At 33.1% G+C, this 21,238-nt stretch overlaps 1 protein-coding gene across 1 annotated transcript in view; it reads left to right on the top strand.

The window, feature by feature from the left end:
- The window catches only part of LOC106718772 (suppressor of lurcher protein 1), a 245,727-nt gene that overhangs the window by 166,586 nt on the left and 57,903 nt on the right, over positions 1-21,238 (top strand). The window contains exons 8-10 of the mRNA XM_014512942.2: positions 2,634-2,722; positions 6,496-6,618; positions 7,809-7,880. Of these exons, the coding sequence (XP_014368428.2) occupies positions 2,634-2,722; positions 6,496-6,618; positions 7,809-7,880 (284 nt within the window). The remainder of the gene's footprint in view (positions 1-2,633; positions 2,723-6,495; positions 6,619-7,808; positions 7,881-21,238) is intronic.

Below are 21,238 nucleotides of genomic sequence, written 5' to 3'. Positions count from 1 at the left end.
GACGGCACCGACTAGTTTCGAACCCATCGGGGGTCCATCTTCAGGGCGAGTGTTTAATCCGAAGACTTCGCGGTCGCGTCGCGTCTCGCACTGAAGATGGACCCCCGATGGGTTCGAAACTAGTCGGTGCCGTCACCGGACGATCAAACGTGTTGTGTAAAGTGTTTATGCAGTTGTTTTTAAATAAAAAAAAATCTATGCCAAATTTCAGCAAGGTCCTTTGAGCCGTTCTGAAGATACCTTCAAACAAAGATCCATCCATCCATCTGATAATTCGCATTTTCAATGTTAGCAATATTAGTAAGAAGTTAACGCATTATAAAACATTATTTCATGTACTTAATATACTTTACACAAAATGTAACAAAAAAAAAATCTAAGATATTTTCAACCTTGAGATAGATCTAACTGGAATTACAGTCAAACCCATTACATGTTTAATCCACAAAGTCGAAACTAAATAGTAGTAGTATTTTCATCTGGATTTATCGGCCAAACAAAGTATTTAAGCTAAGTAGTTACACGCTAGTGTCTGTGGAGAATTTAGAACTTGGTGTACGAAACAGGAATGCTAGTACACGAGAATTTATGTACCTAGTCCAGTTGATACTAAAGTATATTAACCCCTGTTAAACTATTCGACGGTGCAAATGTTATTGTTACGTAGACGGAATTAATTAAGACAAATATTCCAAACCCTTGTAATGACACATCGTTTGTGGTCTTTGGGGCACGCACTCTAATTCATAATTATAACTGTAACGTTGAAGGCTGTAAAATTGCGTACTAGTTGGATTTATAGTTGGTTTTTGAAACCAAAATCCCTGTATAAATCATATCTTATTATTTTTACACAAAACTGACATAACAGAAATATTTATACAGGGATTTTGGTCTCGGAAATCAACGATTTCTAAGTTTTTTTTTTGGAAGTTAGATGTATTGCAACAGTAGGGTAGTTCCCACTGCTGAATCTTCTGTGTGACGGCATGTTATCGTCTTTCATTGTCTTAAGAAAATAGAGATAACAATATGTTTTATGCAGATGTTTGTGTAATGTAAACTTGTGACAAGAATTCTAAATACTAATTTTATTGGTGACAGAAAATTATACAAATAATTCAGAATAATTATTAATCTCCATATTAAATTTTTAACATACAGTTGTAGCTTTCAAATTTGAATTTTTCACTAAACCTTTGAATTATTCAAACTTTTTTTTTTATATTGAACAATATTTTAAAACGCAATACTAAAATTGAAATCATATAGTTATGTAAATTTGTCGGTCGCGAACAGATTTCATGAAAAAACCTATCGCTTGCATATAAACTGAATCTACATTCGCACAATGACGCGGTGAAATGCAAATCACTATTAAAAATACTATTTCATACAGAATGAAAAACTACAAACAAAGGCTCGCAAATTACTCCAAATTCGTGATATTTATATATTTATATGTATATATATGTTTAATTTTCTTTAACAATTTCAATACATACATTCTTACAAATACAATAAATGCGAATGTTTAGATGGATGGATATTTATTTGAAGGTATCTCCGGAACTGCTCAACAGATCTTAATGAAATTTGGCACAGTTGTAGGACATAGTCTGAAAGAACAAATAGGCTCCTTATATTTTTTTTAATTCTGCGCGAACAGAGTCCCGGATGATAGCTAGTTAATAATAAATGGTAATACTTTTTTGAGATTACATTAGGTAAACTTTGATATTGGTTTATAGTTTACAGTAAAAAGTTGTGTGTAAAATAAATTATAACATAATGGAATTATTGCTTTCGTGCGTAGCGTATCTTATACATATATATTTAAATTATTAAAAGACATCTGACCGTTATTAAAGCTTAAAAAAATAGGTTTATAATAAGACCGAGGACAATTCGAAATTTAAAACCTATAATGCTTTGCATTTAGTTGTCGTGCTTGGATTAGAATTTGTTATTAATTCGGCAAAGCAACAACAAATCCGACATTAATTAGCGTTTGACCTCGCAGCGAATTTTGTATTAAATGTCGTTAAATTACACCTAAAAGCTCTGATTGATATATGAGCCTGGTAAGCGATTATTGTATGACCACAACCACGAGCTATGGGACTGTTCGGATCGCGGTTCACCTCACATACACAATTCAATTTGCTGTATATATGGCTTATAATTACAATTTGAAATTTTTATAAATTAAGAGTAAAAATGCGAGGCTCTTATATTAACAATTTTTCTTAGCATAAGTCATATTTTACTTAGTATAAACATAAGTTATAAATATCGGCTCTTCGAAGACAATCTCATCATCATCAGTTCACTATACGTCCCCACTGAGTGCTTCGTAGCCTACCTTAAGTTAGGGGTGACTAGGACATAGTCAACCACGCTGGCCCAGTGCGGGTTGGTTGAAGACAATCTTACATTCAAATCCATTCAAAGTATCCGGATTTATTGCGACATAGTTATTAGTTCTTTATGTAAGAAAAATGTTTCTATAAATCCTAATCCAAAAAATATGTTATTATATCCCTCTAAGTATCCTTTATTACAAAATACTATCAATGTGACAAGTGAATTTACCATTGTCTAACTGCATTAACTCTGCTCTGTGGTTCCAGTTGCCTGCGACGTGCAGACATCATCAAGGTCTTCGACGGCAGAGACACGAACGCGCCTGCTATAGCTATGCTGTGTAATGAGCTTTCAGGTATGAATACATTTACGTATTATTTTTTATTAGCAGCAAACAAAACACAGGCCACAAGATGATACTCAACCGCTATATAGTTACTTCACTTACTGTGAGTAAAAAAAAAATGCTGGAGTAACTTTATTTCATTTTAATTTATCGCACAGCTACATGTAGCTAACAAATTCTTTATTACGGATAAAAAAATAAACTTTCCACATTTTATTGTAACAGAATAAGAAGAGTAATAAAAATAGACTATTAGACTAAATAGACATATGCGAAATTTTACGTCATTAAAAATAATAACACATTAAAGAAAAAAAAGAATAAAAGACAAATTGCTGTCACAATATTTCCTATATAAGGCGGATTAATAAAAATAGTAAAGTTACAGAAATATACGAGGCGCGTAAAGAAATAGGTTTGTGAGTGCTCCTGTACACACGAGACAAATCATAAGGAAAATAGATACAAGAAGGCAGGGGAACGTAGGCGTTATAATATCTCAATGTGACATATATTAAGTACCTCGTCGTCTGTTGTTACTGAGATTCCCAAGAGAAAAATACTAGGGCAATCGTTCAAAAAAGTTGACTAAAATTTAATGAGATTTTTATGGAATTCATAGGACGAATATGCCACTGTAATAGTTCTTTTTATTTGTGTTAATACTCGTAATACTACTAAACATATTTGAAATGTACTATACTGAAAATACCTTTTCATGGATCGTGCAATGTCTACACATGAACACAACGATGTAAGCAAAAAAGTCGATAAACTTTTATCGAAAGCAAATCCCTGAAGAAAACAAATATCAAGTTGAAATTTCATACCTTAATTTCAAAATAAATTAAGATTAATTTATTTACCTTGACAGAAATTTATCACGTACGATTTATAGTTGTACAGAAAGAGAACGTTCCAATCTCAAAAGTTGGAAGAAATATTCTCCCCGAGGCACTACTCGCAAAGATTCTTAGAGCAAAACTAACTTTCGTGATGAATTGCCGGTGCTCAGAAGTGAGTTCAGCAGCCGCGACGACATTTCGCTAGAGTATACCTGCACGCTTTGTTTTGCTGGTGCAATTCTTAGCACGAGCTCAACTATTGGAATATTTTAGTTGAACTTTTAATAAAACGGATACAGTTTAAAACTAGTATGAAAATCAAAGTATGTGCAGGTCTAAACCCTCACTTTTCGTCGCTTTGGCTGTTTATTATGATTCTATGCAAACAAAGTGAAATGGAGAAGGACTGAGAGAAGGATTAAAATGGAATTTAAGTGCAGTCCTTAGAAATAACATTTTATAACTTTGAATCCTAAATTTGGAAGAAGTGCAAGATATGTCGATGTCTTAATTTTACGATTGTATATTATTTTTAGTACAGGCCCGAACTTACAAGGATCATCCGGTTTAATGGATTAACGTCTCCAAAACACGAGATGCTCGAGATTAAACATTACTTAAGAGACCACCCCATCTTCCGGCCGCGACGTTACTTAACTTTGACAATGATATAAACGTTACCACGATACGCTGTTTCGTTTTATTTAAATGCTTTGTTTACTTTTAAATTTATTGCAAGTAACTGTAATATCAGATTTGTTTGATTTAAAATTAATGTTAAAATCTGGGTTCTTAAAAATACCACTCAACAATAATATTGATAAAATATAAAAATCCATAAACCCCTTTGTTTAAATAGACAAACGTAGAAGATCCCAGACTATAAAAAGAAGCGGCTATTCCAATTTATTACTTAGGGACTGAAAACCCTTTATTGTTGACACAATTCGGGCTTTTTACGAAGCTGAACTTGTGGGTCTTATTTGCACATTCAAGTCTTACAATGCGTAAGCCACAAAACTAGAGGCATTGTTTGAATACAGAAAACCTGGGAATTAGGTATTGAAGGTGGCTTCTTGCAATCACAGCTCAGAGTAAGTGGAGCAATAACAAGTAGGGTTGCAACTTATTGAAATCCCGAGGAAAGATATAGGTTATAACGCTTACGATAGCAGCGTACCTACTCTGGTAAAACTAGACTTGTGACCACCTTAATGGGGCAAACATCTGGCGAGCATTACTGGATGCATTATTGTCGACATAGACAAACATACAATATTTACTCTGAATAAGAAAATATAGGGATTTTTTTTAAAGATAATGATGGAGGGACAACCCTGAAATCTTAAGTTGGCTTTACTCTGCCAGAGCATTATTCATTCAGAAAGGGGACAGTGATCGATCGCATACATTGAGACGTATGCAAAATTATTATATTAATTTATTAACAAAAATGTGTTCTTAAAATTTTAATTCTGTCACTCTACGAACAAGTCTTTAAAAAATCCTTTTTCATGCAAGTTTTAAATTCCTTTTCTCACATTTTTTGCAACTTTACCTCTTTGTTCATACACTAGAACTACAGGTTATGCAATTATCTTGTTAGTTGCAATTATACCTATATATGTATAAGTTACTATGGGTCACTTGTCACGGAAATTTGTTGTGATTTTCTATAATAGTATATTACAAATTTGTGAAAAACGTTGCTAGATGCAATCCTATTGATGCTGAAATAGTGCGTTATATTCACATCATCTTTCAGTGTAAACAGATATATTTAGTTAGTTCTGATTTTACTTTAAAAATTATTCTGCTGATACACATTTCACTAGCTTTTAAGAACTTTCGAGAACGTTATTATTCACATTTATGCTTACCTTAAACTCTCCCGTTCTTTATAACTTCAGTCATAAAAGAGCAGCCATTAATAGTAATTCATAGTTTATTTCTCTTAACGTAAAATTTTTACTTGCAATAAATTCTGTCTATCAAATCAGGTGGAAATCAATTTAAATTTCTGTATTAAAATAAAAAGGATATGTGTAATAAATCTCGAATATCAAACTTTTATATCTAGTATCGTAACTGAATGTATTCATTGAAACAAATGTATTGTATTATACAAAGATAACGGCTTCAGTTACATATAATATATGTTTGTTTTATTTGTCCCAACCTTTTTGTCCATGACGAATGTTGTTCTGTAAATAAAGGCTTTTATTTTCCGCTTGTCCGTATAAAGAAACAGTCTGGTACCAAAGGAATAAACTTTGTGCGTTATTGGAATGCTATAAGTTCATTCTATAGTTCAGTTTACGGTCCGCCATTTGCAGAAATGGCTTTGTCAGCGTTCTGCGTTCGGAGCTTACTGAGCTAAGTCAGGTTAACGGATAACGACTCCAGCGATTAAGGTCTTTGTGGTTCAGAAGGCCGACATTACGAGAAATTACCATTAAGAGTTACTGTGAATGCGAGATCATAAGATTCCTAAAAAGCGCAATAACAATCACATCATGTTAATCAGGAAATCTGAAATGCTCGATCAAGTCTCGAAAGGAAGAACAACAATTAATCATTGTTCATATCACATCGTTTAATACGAATATTTCAGTTATTCAAACTTTTGTGAAACACTATAAATAACTAATATGTAAAACGGCTAAAACACTCACGTACACTAGTGAGTGACGGGCCGCGTTTGCGAAATAATACCAGTTCCACTCACCCTGATGAAGGGCCACGGATGGGCTGGAAGCTAGTCGGTGCCGACACCGGACGTGAGTGTTTTGGCCGTTTTCCATATTAGTTAATAACTCAGTCTTTTTACATTACATACATATCTATTGAAATTTGTAAAATTATATCACGAAGGAATAGCAAGGTATAGTCTCCAGTAAAATAATTGATGAATTCATATTTTTCTATCTATTTCAGGTTACGAAGTCCTTTCTACGGGCCCATATCTGCTTCTACAGTTCACCGCTAATTCAGCGACGCCGGGCCAAGGCTTCGCAGCTACTTTCCACTTTCAGCCACCACCGGATTCTACCGCTGCAGGTATGTTTGTGTGTGTAAACAACATAAACATTTTTTCCATTCTGACTCAGAAATTAGACTGATAAAAGTAATCTCTTTAAAATATAGAAGATATTAATAACATCGCCGTATTCGAAAAATGATATATACCGAAATATACAAACGATAATGATCAGAGGCAAGCAACATCATAAGAAGTTAGGAAGTCATTTTCATGAAAGTTTGATCAGACCATTTCGGTTATTAGGTACAGACCTTGGGGATTATCATAGATTTGACATAAACATTTATTAAACGTAGATGTTGTGCACACAAATATGAAGAGACATTGTGTGTACATAGTTATATCGTATAAATAGATGATTTAGGATTATTAATTACTTAATATAAATACTTATTGAAACGAAGTTCCTTATCGCGCGTTGTGAAAGGGGGCTAGACGGAAAAAATTCTTACGAAAAGTTGTCACGACACTTTTTGCTATAGACGAATGAGCGCTACTTCACCATGGCAACGACGTGACAATACATAACGAAAAGTCATAGAAATAAAATGTACTTCTTGTGAAGACTTAAGTTTTTTATTCATAGAATGAACATTGGTTCCTTCACTAATTAATTGAAAGGAACTTCGTTCCATCCGGGTGTCCCTTGATACCTTTCAAGTTTTTTTTTTTTAATATTGCAATTTTTATATAAGGGATCAATCAAATAAAATTAGCTACTTCATACAACGAGGTCCCAAACTATGAATAGAGATATTGGCCGAGTTCCAGACGGCTTTTGGATGCTTGCTTTGCCACAGTTATCTTATAATGAAACGTAGTTGTAGGTTTAAGTACTTTACACTATAAACTTTAAGTGAACCCTACCCACAAATATATAAAATTATTTCTATCAAAAATTAAAATCCGTACGATCTGTTCTTTTTTGGTAAATGAAAACTGTTATGCCGAAAATTTAAATAAACACACAAAATTGTGTGAAAAGGTATTTAGCGCCATCTAGTTTCTCATGTGCAGATCTCCTGACGTGTTTTCATTTTGCAGCCCGCGTATTTTTACTTTTGAGCTCACTTATTTTAAATTCTTGTCAAAAGATGGCAGGAAAATAAAATTGTACAGCGCCATCTATAGTGAACAGGTAACATAAAGAAAATGTCTACATTGATGAAAATTGTTTTCCACATGCTCACTAGATGACTTCTTTCAGATTCCGATCGTCTGCTAAAACTCAGCTTCGGAAAAGCTTTCGAGTCTCTGGGACCAGAAGTAAGCGCAACAAGTAAGTATTAACCATAATATTTTCCTTACGCGTTACTTCTTCAGCGTTATTAGATTTGTTTGGAGTTGATGGACACCGGCACCTAGCGGAAGTATGAAGTACCAAAGCAAAGCTACATACCTCTTTCAGGTGGGGTATTGGTACTTCAGAAGTCGAGGTTTTGTTTTACAATGTCAAATGAACTTCAAAACTAATAATGCCTTAACTTGTCATGTCGTTGGATGCAGTGCAAGAAGAAAACCGTGGAAGCCACTTAGTCCATGTACAGCTATGGATTTCAGCTAACATTGATGATATCGTAATTGACTACAGTAAAAAGCAAAAACCATTATGAAAATGTTTTCAGTTACAAGTATAAATTACATCTGATTAAACTCGTCCCATAATGGCAGTAGATATTTCATTTATACAGAGATAAATGCAGAACATGTCATAGTTATTACTCGCAGTTACAAATAAAGTCATTTATTAAAATTTATATCATCATCAAAAATTTTAGTGCATTTGGAAAATTTATTACGCGATCTCATTTAGTAATGAGATTTTTTTTTATCATATATCTTGTTTATTTTATTTAGTTTAAGTTTTTTCATATTCTATTCTGAAAGTGATACAATGTTAGCATTTTTAGAACAAAAGTCAATCATTTGCACAAAAATAACCCTGTAAAAATTCTGTTAAGAAACAAGAAAAGGCGTTTTAAACTAGTAGTAGTATTAAAATAGAATTTCGACAATAAAATGTTTCGCAATATGCATTTCAATTCACGCGCAGGAAATAAAACATAGAGTTGACTTGTAAATAAATCAAACAAGTTGCAACGGTCGTTGAATTATAAATTTCGCTACATAACACGAGCAGGGATTATAAGGTGTTGTGATCTTACTATCTCAAAGCACATGAAAGATGTTCCGTAAATTACAGTTTGGCACAAGCTTCGACACTATTGACTCTAGTCTCTTTTATCCAAAGCTGACTCGTTCCTTTTTTAAATATTTTATGAAATGAAGGAATAAAATAGTTTAATAGTAAATTTCCCAGTAACATAATACGTGTTCTCCAACTGACTTTAGTAATCTAATCTTATCTATGTATAAAAATGTTTGAAAAAGTACTTCGATTTATCAGCAACGAAGTATTTTTAGATTCTTTCGGTAAATTCATCGTACTCCACTCTTCTAGGGAAATTGAAAAAGCAATTTTAATTCGGTAATAAATGGGAACAGTGTTCCAATAGACTTTCATTAAACGAAAAAAACCTTTAAACAAATAATTTCAAATCTAGGCAAAGAAAATAAATAATATTTTAATAGTGAAAAAAGTAAAAGAATCACTACGCTATAGGAATTTTATATCACTGTCTTACAATGCATTGATTGTTTTTGATTAATGAGTTATTAAGACCACAGTAGTAATTAAGCTTCTCAAATATTTTTAGTGATTTAAGTAAGAAAACAGAACATTTATTTCCGTATCTATATTAGGAACATTGGATTTTGTTCGTATACAAATGATTGATAAAATAAATGCATACAAACGCCATCTCCCTACGAACAATTATTAGGAGTACACGATAATTGCGACACTTTATTGGGTTGATTTAATATCACAATATGTCACTTTATAATATGAATACAGATAGAAAAATATGCGAAATATAGTTGTTACTTCTAATTTTCTAACAACTGTGTAACATAACTTGGTTATTTTATTTTTGGTTCCTAGAAAAATCTTACAAAAATATATTTAATCTTGGTCTTTAATATGATATTGATATGTAAATAAGGGTCTAAGAAATAAACGTAGTTTCATAATTAGAACGAAACTGCTAGCATAACAAGTTGTTGGAAACTTGATGTTTACACAACAAAATGAAACCCACTTTCCGCACTACGCAAGTTAAATCATAAGTTCGCATGTTTGCTAAACAGGAAATGGAAAACTGAGCTTATGTGCTACGTATTCTATAACTTTAATGCTACGCGACTTATACATATGAGATGAAATAAAGGTCAAAATTACTACGAAATATAAATAAAAAAACAATTAAAAGAAGCAATTTTTATTACTATTAACACAGACTAGGTGGCTTTTTGTTTTTCTAATGATTCTTAGAAATAAATAAAATGTCAGGAATTGTTAGTGTCCTCATAAGTCTTTTTGCAAGTATATCCGGAATCTAAAGTTATTTTGCAAATTAATACATATGTCTGTAAGTTTTGATCTAAAGTTTGCTTTGATTTATCAAAAGGGGAAATGCAAAACTGCTATAAGTATGTAACATGGCCGTATTTGGCATGGCAAAGCCTTGTGTTATTTTACCAGTGGCAATTAACTTTGACGATTAGCTCTCATGTTTTGCAATGTAAAGTAACACGCGTTTGGAAACTTTCCAAAACTTAATTTGTGAACTCGGCATTTGCAATTTGTTAAAATTTCTGCACGATTTGTACTTGAGAACGAAACTCGTCTGAGCTTTATTTAATATGGTTTCATCGTTAGTTTCTGTTCTCAGCACATTTCCATTGACATACTAACATAGATCTTGTGATTTATATTTAAAGCATATAAATTGCATTTTTACGCATCTATCACTTACACGGCATCATTATACATTTTTTTTATATTATAAGGTGACAGACGAGCAAGTGGCTACATTGATTTGCCGAAAAAACAAAGCGACAGCTGCCCATAGACCTTTAATTGACGAAGGAAGATACTGACAGAACGAGAATATTTCCCCTTCCTATGCGTACCCGCCTCCATTAAAACCCACATCCGCTTACTATCCTTTCCTTGTAAAAATAAATTAGACCTCTGGTACGCATATTCATCAGACGAAACGTGGAATTACTTTCACTTCAAGCCTGTACTATCTAAGCTATTGCATCTTAATTCACTTTAAACTTAGCTGTTTTTTTTTTCTTGACAAAAGGCCACTACTGAAAACCCCGTCGTACCCAAAAACATATTTTATGGGCAAATGTTAAACAGTGAACATTATAGTACGCAGGTATTTCAATGAAGAAAATTAATAAGCCGTCCAAAGAAACTGCATAATAAGTGAAATTGAAAAATGTTTGCATACCTTACGTCGTGTGCAACATTTTAAAGTGGTGAGAAATTTCCCTTGAGTACAGTATTGTAAATCCGAATAAAACCTGCCATTTTCAAAGTTCATGAATATTTTGTGTTCAGTGAATTGAACATGAAGTATGTACCCATGTGTGTATTATGATCATGAATTTTGCGTTCAGTTTTACAAATTAAATGGAAATTCAATAACGCGTGGTCTGTTTGCCCCTCATTTGCTGAAAATTGACTAACGAATCATTTAAAATTTGGACGGTGAAAAAGAGTGAAGAATTCGTACTTTTAATACTTAGTAAATTATTATTTGTTGCTACCGATATTTGTGAAATTAAGTGCAATTTAGTTTTAATTTATCCGAATTTCTTTGGGTAAAGAAAAACTTTGTGACATAAACTGTACATGTTTACGACGAAATTTAAAGACATGAAAGCTAATCAGTCAGCACCAGCATGTATGACGTAGACAATTAGTCTGAAAAAAAATTATTTTGAAATTGACTTACAAAGCTTGTATCACAAACATATACAGGTTATACATAACATGACCATAAGTCCTGGTTTGAGCAGGATATCCCCGCTTTCAGCCAGTCTGTCCCGGTGTCCCCAGTGAAGCAAAAATAATTCCACTTTTGGAAACAGACCAAACGATAATTTAAAATGAATTTAGTGTAAAAAATAATGTACTAAGTTCCATACGTATCTAAAAACAAACCCCAGAATTATGAAACAATTTTTTTCATCATACAAAAAAAAAACTAGTCAGAACTCATGCCACTTAATAAACTGGGCTTACTAATTCGTGTCTATATTTAAAGATTTTGTGTTAAGTGGCATTACTATTTTATGTTAATATCTTCTAAAAAATAAATAAATAGTAAAAAGCTTATCGTATATGTCCCGCTCTAGCCAACAAATAAATAGTCACGCTTGTTTTACACTATATATACTTGTTAATAGTTATCATAGTATTGTCAAACCTTTAGCATATAATCTTGAATGAAGGTAGTTATAGTTAAAGCACTCACCAAACAACTTCAACTAGGTTGTTGTATGTAGTTAGATAGGTGAGGTTAATAGGGTGACGTATATTGCGACTGACTGAAGCAGTAATAAATCACTGAAGGAACCAATTTAAACGAGCATTTGTATTAATATGAGCACATTACAGGAACTAAACTGTATTTATAATTTTAAGTAATTTTCATTAAAGAGTGTTTATAAAATTAACATAAAAAGCCACTCATATTTGTGTGAGTGGCTTTTTATGTTAATTAATAATCTTATTATTAACCACATGAATCTTGTTTATTTTATCCATTGTCAAACAGATCGGTAAGTAAGGTCATGGGACACTAGTAAAGTAATTGAATACATTCTACAGTATTTAATTTACAAATATAATTAATATTTAAAACATAGTTTAAAGAAATTATAAGTGTTCATTTTCACTTAATAAATAGTCCATTGTTTTAAAAATGAAGGTATGCTTGAGAATTATAAGAGTGAGTATACAATGCGCTGTTAGCTTTCCCCAGCAATTGCCCTGGCCACAATAGAACAGGCTTGGCTTGCTAATTAATGTCCTCGGTTGCGTTTTTAAAGCGCTGAGTACAAAGATTATAAAATACAAGTGTACTTGTATACGTTTTTAAAACAAGTGATCTCTAACATTTATCTTGGCCAATGAATGTTAAATTCTTTTTAATTACTTTAATTTCATCAACATACGTGACAAGAAATATACGAAACGTTTTGACATCTTACTAATATTATAAATGCGAATGTTTAAATGCATGGATTGATGGATGTTTGTTTGAAGATATCTCCAGAACGGCTCAACGGATCTCGATAAAATTTGACATAAATGTAGATCTTAGTCTGGATAACACATAGGCTACTTATTATGTTTTTTTTTTTAATTCCACGCGAACGGAATCGCGGTCGACAACTAGATAATTTATATATTTGCAACGACTTATTGGATAGCAATAGTGGTTTAAGATTTTAGTATATTTCGTGCGAATTTTGAAAATCTTTCATTTAAATTGAATGCACTTTTTACATACTCTAAAAACATATTTATACCGGTCACCGAAATTAAGTCGGCTACGTAACCACTAAGCGCATTTGCTGTGCATATGAACGAGCAGTTTGCTGCCTTTACCATGTCAATATCGCAATGGCTGGTAGAGTGTATCGTAGCCATATTGCCGGAAATAACACGTGTCTGTTCAACACGCGACTGGCCAGTATACGATGTTTCTCCGCCAGACTGTATAATGAATAACATAGGGATCATTTTAAAGCAGTTGGAGTGCGGTTTCAAAAGTTATTTGAATTTCGAATATTGTATCGATTTTGAAGTAGATTTCATCTATTTTACCGTGGGTTTCTGAGACCAAATCTATACAAATCTCATTAATTTTGACAAAACAGAGATAAAAATATGTTATAAATGGAGATTTTGGTCTAAGAAGCCCACGGTTAATGATTAACTAGAGCTTAAAGAATAAATATGGCTTGCCCTACTACTTTTATTGATACATATGTGGAGATCACATCTTCCCCTTCACACCCATTTCTTATTAGGAAAGGATAGGAACGATGAGTGGATTTTGCGAAAGAGGGGACGCATAGGGAGGGGAAATATCCTCTTTCTGTGCGTCCCCTTCTCCGTTGATTAAAGGTAGGCAACGCATCTGCATTTGCGGATGTCTTTGGGCAACGGTCGCCTCGCTATTTCGGCGAATCCAGGTGACCGTTTGCTCGTTTGCCACCTATTGATATAAAAAATAAATAAATAAAAGAATTTCATATAGAATGAAGATTACGATACCTTTACCTCTTATATCTTATAAAAAGCGACATAATTGAAGTGTTATAATTGTTCTCGATATCCAGACCAGATTTAGTCTTGTTAGTGTAATCTTTGATAAAAAAAAAGCTAAAGCACTACACCATTCAAATGCCAGAGTTCGTAGAAGCTTATTACATAATGTATTTTATTTGTACTTGTGTAAGTAAAAGCTTGCAATATTGTAGACTGAATATTAACAATCCTCTTGTGTAAATGAAACTGCCTTCACCCTACTTTCATACGGAAGTGGGAAAACTTTGCAGAAAGTAGAAGTTAAAATTGAATTTTATTAAAGCAAGTCCCGGCTTAACTTCTTTCTATTCAAAGATATTTTTTCCCATGCTAATATTATTTAGTATAAAGAAAATTAATTTTCTTCAAGTTATCGTAGTAGTAGGTATTCCTACCTGAAGTCTGATAGTAAAAATAAGGTCACCTGTAAATCACGAAAAAAAAAACTTTTATTAACAGAAAATTCAAATATAATTTTCACATATCTATTTACTACCCAAATGCAAGTAAAGAAATAAAAATATTAAGCCAAACAATTAAACGAAAATACGACTGATTACTGTTGGAACCTTACGACATTTGTACAACAGAGTTAAACAAATATGAACTTTCTGAATTAAAAGCACTCTATTCCAATTAAATTTTCTCCTATTTGCAAATTTCATGGTATAGAAGGTATGATGAAGAGGTATCGGTAATTAAGTTAATGAATGTGCATCTCAAACGATGAATTATTGCATGAAACTTCCCTTATGACGTGCAAAATAATAAGAAATAATTTCGGTGCATGGTTAAAAAGCGATGTTACGTATTAGTAGTGGTTTAGTTGACATCAGCGTCGTAGAAAAGAACAATAATAAATCAGTGATACTCACATCCGTGATAGAGAGGGGTATGTAGAGATTACGGATTTCTATTAGGCGCGGTGCTGACACACTTCTATACCGCTGTTTTACTGCATCTACTGGATTCGGTTACCTTTTAATTTTCATATTTTTTTACATTTGATGTGTTAGCGACTGCGAACACTTAATAAAATACCAGACTTCCGTACACAACGCTGTTGACCGGAAGACGAGCACTTAGAGGGTGAACATGAAACTTTACGACTTTAAAAATTTAGGAATATTATTTATATTTATGAACAAGTTTTGAGATAGTTTTATAACGAAAAATTTTATCACAGGACTTTTCTGAATGTTTTTTTTTAAGATATAACGAGAAAAACAATACATTTTCACGCTCATAGTAAACAATACAGGATGTACTAAGTTTACGAGGAAAAATTTTAGTTTATAGTTTGTAATCAATAAACAAGTATGTTTAAAAAAATCATCCGTACTATTTATGCGCGTTAAATGAATATAAAGCTAAAAAGCCGCCATATAAAGCTAGAAAAAACTCTGTCACTTGGTTTGCTTTAAAGCAAAGTTGAAAAACATACTTTGTAAAAAACCAACAGAGTTTGAAAGTGGAAAGCGGACTAACTGAGTTGAAATTCAGTGTTAACAAGGAAAAGTTGAACAAACTCTACTGATCATCTCTCAAATGAATGCAATTTCTTGGACAGAATTACGTGACGGAAAACTATTTTCATATTCATAGACAAGCTGAATCTTCCAACAATTTTATTAAAATATGTATTTATATAAATGGAATATATTCGCTTTATTAAATAATTAGCAAGCAAGCAGTACTTCTATTCAACATATCATTTGTATTAGACGGTTGGTAAATACAATAAATTGCTACAGTCATTTCGCAATAACCACACGTGATTGGATTCAGACAGCCTTATAGCGAATTAGTATCGGTCTTCCGTCTATTTGGGTCAGGCCATCACAGACAAAGGTTTAATATTTGCTCAGACCACGTTGCTGGCAGCTCGAATCGTCCATTGTTTATATGTCTAAATTGCGAAACAATTGGCTGCTGTGGAAAAGGAATTTAAAGTAAGAAATACGAAGCACAATGTGAAATGAACCTTCGTAATTGATACTTTTATTTAAAAATTTTAGAGGCATCGCCACCGCGCGAATTATGCTCCGTTGCTGTTTGCATCAAATATATTTATTCCCTCTAAAATCCATCAACCGTCCATTCCACAGGCAATATTGAGTCTAGCAGTGCAGTTATTTATGTTTTATAATGAAATTAGACTAACCATATGTTCAATGTCGGCAGACTGATCTCAAAAATGTTTTCTTACAACTTTTTTCAAGCTTCCTGTTAATGCTTTTGGAATAATAAATAACTAGATTTGCGATTATAGATTTATAACTTTGCTCTTCGCACTAGGAATTTATTCTAAATTTCCATGTTAATAAATTCTTTGCTTTAACTCACGTGCTAGGAAATTGAATGCTTTCATCCGTAAACTCACGTCACTATTGCGCTATGTGAGACCTGACAATGTCATGTCACTGAGATTTCACTCCGCGGCATTTGTTTTTACGATGTTGAAATCCTTGCGAAAATATAATAACAATTTCAAGTCTTTTCAATAGTAGAAAAATAAACTCGTATTATAAAAATCGTATACGCAAGTAAATCGTGTTAGATTTCGATAACTAAAAATGTATTAATTTTATTCTTAACTAGCTTTTACCCGCGACTCCGTCCGCGGGGAATAAAAAAATGCACACAAGATAAAAAAGATCCTATGTCCGTCTCTTAGTTCTAAGATACCTCCCCATTAATTTTCAGCTAAATCAGTTCGACCGATCTTGAGTTATAAATAGTGTAACTAACACGACTTTCATTTATTATAGAAGTCAATTTCAATAACGTAACAGATGGATACGACCACAGAAGACAGTCGTGAAGTGGAAGCAAATCGGCGTTTCGTCTGATGAGTGATGGGAAGGACGGGTGGATTTTGCGGAGGAGGGGAACATAGGAACATAGGGATGGTAATAACCTGCTTCTGTGCGTCCCCTGTCGATTATAGGTAGGCAACGCATCTGCATATACGGATGTCTATGCACAGCGGTCATTTCGCTATTTCGGCGTATTAATGTAACAGCTTGCTCGTTTGTCACGTTGTTAATATTGCAATGTAAGTGATAGATGCAATATAATGAAATGTGAAATAAAGATCTATTTTACTATGACGATGAAAATGTGCTGTGAATACAATCAAACTAATTAACTTTGAAACCATCTTACTAATATTGTAAATGCGAAAGTTTAAACGGACTGATGTTTGTTAGAAGTTATCTCTAGAACGGCTTAAAGGATCTCGATGAAATTTGGCATAGACATAGAACATAGTATGGAAGAACACATAGGATACTAAGTTTCTTTTTTTAATTCTGCGTGAACGAATTGGCTGGCGACAACTACTATTAAAATTAAAGCTCAGACGTATTTTCGAGTGGCCGCTTCCTCGGTAGCCACCTTATACTATAAAAATGAAGAACATAATTGTTAGAATAGAGAAGGATTGCCATAGGAAATTAATAATATACATAAAAAAGTTTTAAAAGATGATCTGATTATTAAATAAATGCTAATAACTAGTGCATCTCTTTATATGTGGAAATAAATAAACATAAATGCAAATTCATTAGATGCATGCAAATACATTCAAAACAGAATGTACTAGCTACACTAAACATTTTAACATTTACGTACTGTTCAAGCATTATGTAAATACTGAAATATTTAAATAGATGCAAATTCCATCCTCGCGAATACTGTTAAATGATAATTAATTAGATCTATCTCTGTTTAATAGAGCGGCGGTGGCTCATGGGTTAAGCACTTGACTTGCAATCTGCAGTTCCTGGGTTCAAAACCCGCCGTGTACCATAGGTTGTTCGATTTAAATTATGTACATTTATCCGACGTTCTTACGGTGAAGAAAAACATCGTGATACAACCTCCACATATCGGTGAATAAATTCAAAGATTTAGTAAGAAATTCATACAATTAGTATGCGAAATAAACTTAGGAAGTCCCTTTTGCTATGAAAAAAAAAATTTTTTTTGAATTATCACACAACTAGAGTCCTTAACTGAAATATAAATGTACAATAAAGGAAACCATTTAATAACTAACACTAGCAGTTAAAGATATAGTAAAAGATTAAAAGTGATAGAATATACGAGTAGTTGATAATGCATCGTAAAAGCTATGTTTAAAAAAGTTCAGAGCAAAATCTGGTTCGAAACTTTATCATCATCTTTATCACTTCTCACTCTCAAACTCCTCACAAGAAATAAAGTTATTTAAAATTTCAAGAACATTTTCTCTATTTGTCCCACATAAAGTTCTAAAATAGCACCATTAAATGTGCAATACAGTCCACTATTCTGATATTACAGCTGTAATTCTTTAGAATGTCTTTTGTTTTCTTCTGTTGCGTGGTATGATATTAAATATCGTTACGTGAAGTAAAATAAAAAGCTGTTTATTTAGCAAATTGTTAAGGCACATTCGTGCTAATATATGAAATACTAGCTTTTACCCGTGACTCCGTCCGCGCGGAATAAAAAAAATCACACAAGATAAAAAAGTTCCTATGTCCGTCTCCTAGTTCTAAGGCTACCTCCCCATCAATTTTCAGCTAAATCAGTTCGACCGATCTTGAGTTATAAATAGTGTAACTAACACGACTTTCTTTTATATATATAGACTAACTTTTACCCGCGACTCCGTCTGCGCGGAATAAAAAAAAATAGAAAACGGGATAAAAATTATCCTATGTCCGTTTCCTGGTTCTAAGCTACCTGCCCACCAATTTTCAGTCAAATCGATTCAGCCGTTCTTGAGTTATAAATAGTGTAACTAACACGACTTTCTTTTATATATATAGATATAGATTGATGCTTAATACTGGAAAATAAGCACACTTATCAATTTATTTATAGTGAGCTTGTACAGAATCGATTTATGTTTGGAGCATATTCCTTGGAAATTGGATAAAAGTTAAGAAAAAAATATTAATATTCAAGAACCGTTAAACACAAAATTTTCTTTTTTCTTTTACTTCAAAGTAAATAAGAGCTCATGTTAAGGAAACCTTTATACAAAAATATTTTACATTGTATTGAATCTCTGTTACAGCTGACAACTAATTACGTTCGTCCCCGAATACATGAACACTAGCGCTGTGACGCTGGGCTTGTGAAACCGTTGTCGAAAGAACTGGGGCATTGCAGTTAATTAATATGGCTGGTTTTACAGTCACGCGTTTCGGCAGCGCCGTCGGAGCGCGCGCGCTCGGATATGTATTGGGGTATTAGTAGCGTTTCAAATTCGCGCGCTTGAGCAGCGCCGTTCGTTGAACGCGTCCTATTCGCGCGGCGCGGTCGAAGCGCGCGCCGCTCGTGCGCTTCTACGGCCATTGTGCGTTTTAGTCTCACGCCGTTGAGACGCGCCGTTAGGTACTGTTGTGTACAAAATGAATCACATCGATACGGGTCGAGTAATTGACGAAGTGCGAATTAGAAGATGTTTATGGGACCCGGCCGATGATTTTTATAAGAATAATTTTATAAGGATAAGAATAAAGATCTTCGTAAAGAAAACTCTAACTTGCACAGTAATTCGTCGAAACTGCTGGTTGATAGGCGAAAATATTTATAAAATTTATAACTATTTTCTCGTAAATCAGAGAAAGATGTTACGTGTTCGCCTCTCAGTAACCTTGTAGCGTTATAAGGATCAACACCTACTGTTCTTCGACGTTTTTGTTGCCTTTTTTTCCATAAAAAGTAAATAGCCAGTACTCTAACCGCATTGCCGTTCATTTTGTATCTGTTTGTACACGACTGTCTCACAGCAGCGAAACGCGCCGTACTAATGTCGTTTTTTGGTGCACCGCTGTTCAAACGCGCGCTGTCCAACAGCGCGCTGTCCAACGGCGCGTCTAGCGGCGTGACTGTAAAACCAGCCTATATGTTCGGTGGAAGCTTGAATTTTTTTAATAAACCTTTTCTGCTGACGTAAGCATTGTCTAGTATTTTTTTTTCGGCATGAAAAAACAAACCGGAAAAAAAAATTGAAGCAGATAAATAAGCTTACATTTATCTTATTACGATATGTGAAATAAAAAGTTTCTTTCTATCCACGACCTCTCTCAGCTTACTAGATGATATATGCTAAATTTCTATTATTATATAGGCAAAAATTATACATAAAGAATAACATACTTTAAAAATTAACTAAATCAAAATTTTGATGAAATAAGATTCCATATTATGAATCCGATCACAAAAGCCCTGTCAGTTTGAAAGGGAAAACAAAAGCCATTCAATTTGTGCCGTTCAGTTACTTCAGAGAACGAAGGCCGTTTATTTTAAAGAGTTTTCAAAATTCACATTTCAATCATATTTATTCCTATTACTTTAATGAATTTTACGACGTATTTGAAATAATCTAATGTTTAAAATTAAAATTGGAGTAAATTCTAATTAAAGCAAATTCACTTCCGCCTGCCCTTTTTCTATCGAATAGTGCACAGTATGTATAACTCTTTCACACATCTTTGAACTGGAAGTCTAATTTTACCTTTTTTTCCTTTCAATCTTTTTTTCAAAAGAAAAGTGGGAATGGGCAGTGGATCTGAAGGAGGACAGGATGCAATATGAAAGGGAAATATTCTCTTTTTATGCGTTCCCTCCTTCGTCTATTAAAGGTAGGCAAAGCATCTGCAATTGCAGATGTTTATGGGCAGAGGTCACTATTTCGGCGAATCAGGTGGCCGATTGCTCATTTGTCACCTTATAAATAGTAATAAAACATCTCTATCAGTATATATATTTGAATTTACTGCCTTCTTACGTCTATTCTCTTTCCCAAATTCTATTCATATTTTGATCGTAAATTGATAATTTCAAGGATGGTAAAATTTATGATAACTTATAGAAGGATATATTCTTGGGATCAGAATTTTGGGATCAGAAATTACAAAGATAAACCGTGGATGACAAACAATTCCAACGATAGCGCGCGCTATTGATTGATTAATTGCCATTCTTCGAAGAGTTCTATCTTCAGTTTATTAAGTTCAACAAATCCTATTGAAACGTTTGACAAACATTTTCTTGTAATAATCCGTTGTCAATAATCGTGCTTATTCTTTAAATTGTAGTGTTATGAAAGAGTTTATAAAGATAATGAGGTTTTTAATATGTTTTCACAAACAAAAAATGTACATCCTTATTTAATTTTTTCTATTTTTAAGGTCCTATTCCTAAGAAAGTCTGTACATTATAACAAATATCTTTTCTAAAATGAAAAAAAAAAAATTTGAACTAAAGAAACTTACAGGCTCAAAAAAACTTACTTTTTGTTGTATTTAAGACATTTTTAATTATTAAGTTGTCGCCCGCGACTCTGTCCGCGAGGAATTAAAAATTAATTAGTAGCCGATGTGTTTTTCCAGACT

This window comes from Papilio machaon, chromosome 9, assembly GCF_912999745.1.
Source record: "Papilio machaon chromosome 9, ilPapMach1.1, whole genome shotgun sequence".
In the NCBI taxonomy this organism is placed as follows: domain Eukaryota; kingdom Metazoa; phylum Arthropoda; class Insecta; order Lepidoptera; family Papilionidae; genus Papilio; species Papilio machaon.
The sequence above is the reverse complement of the archived record's forward strand: the minus strand, read 5'-3'. Positions and strand labels throughout refer to the sequence as shown.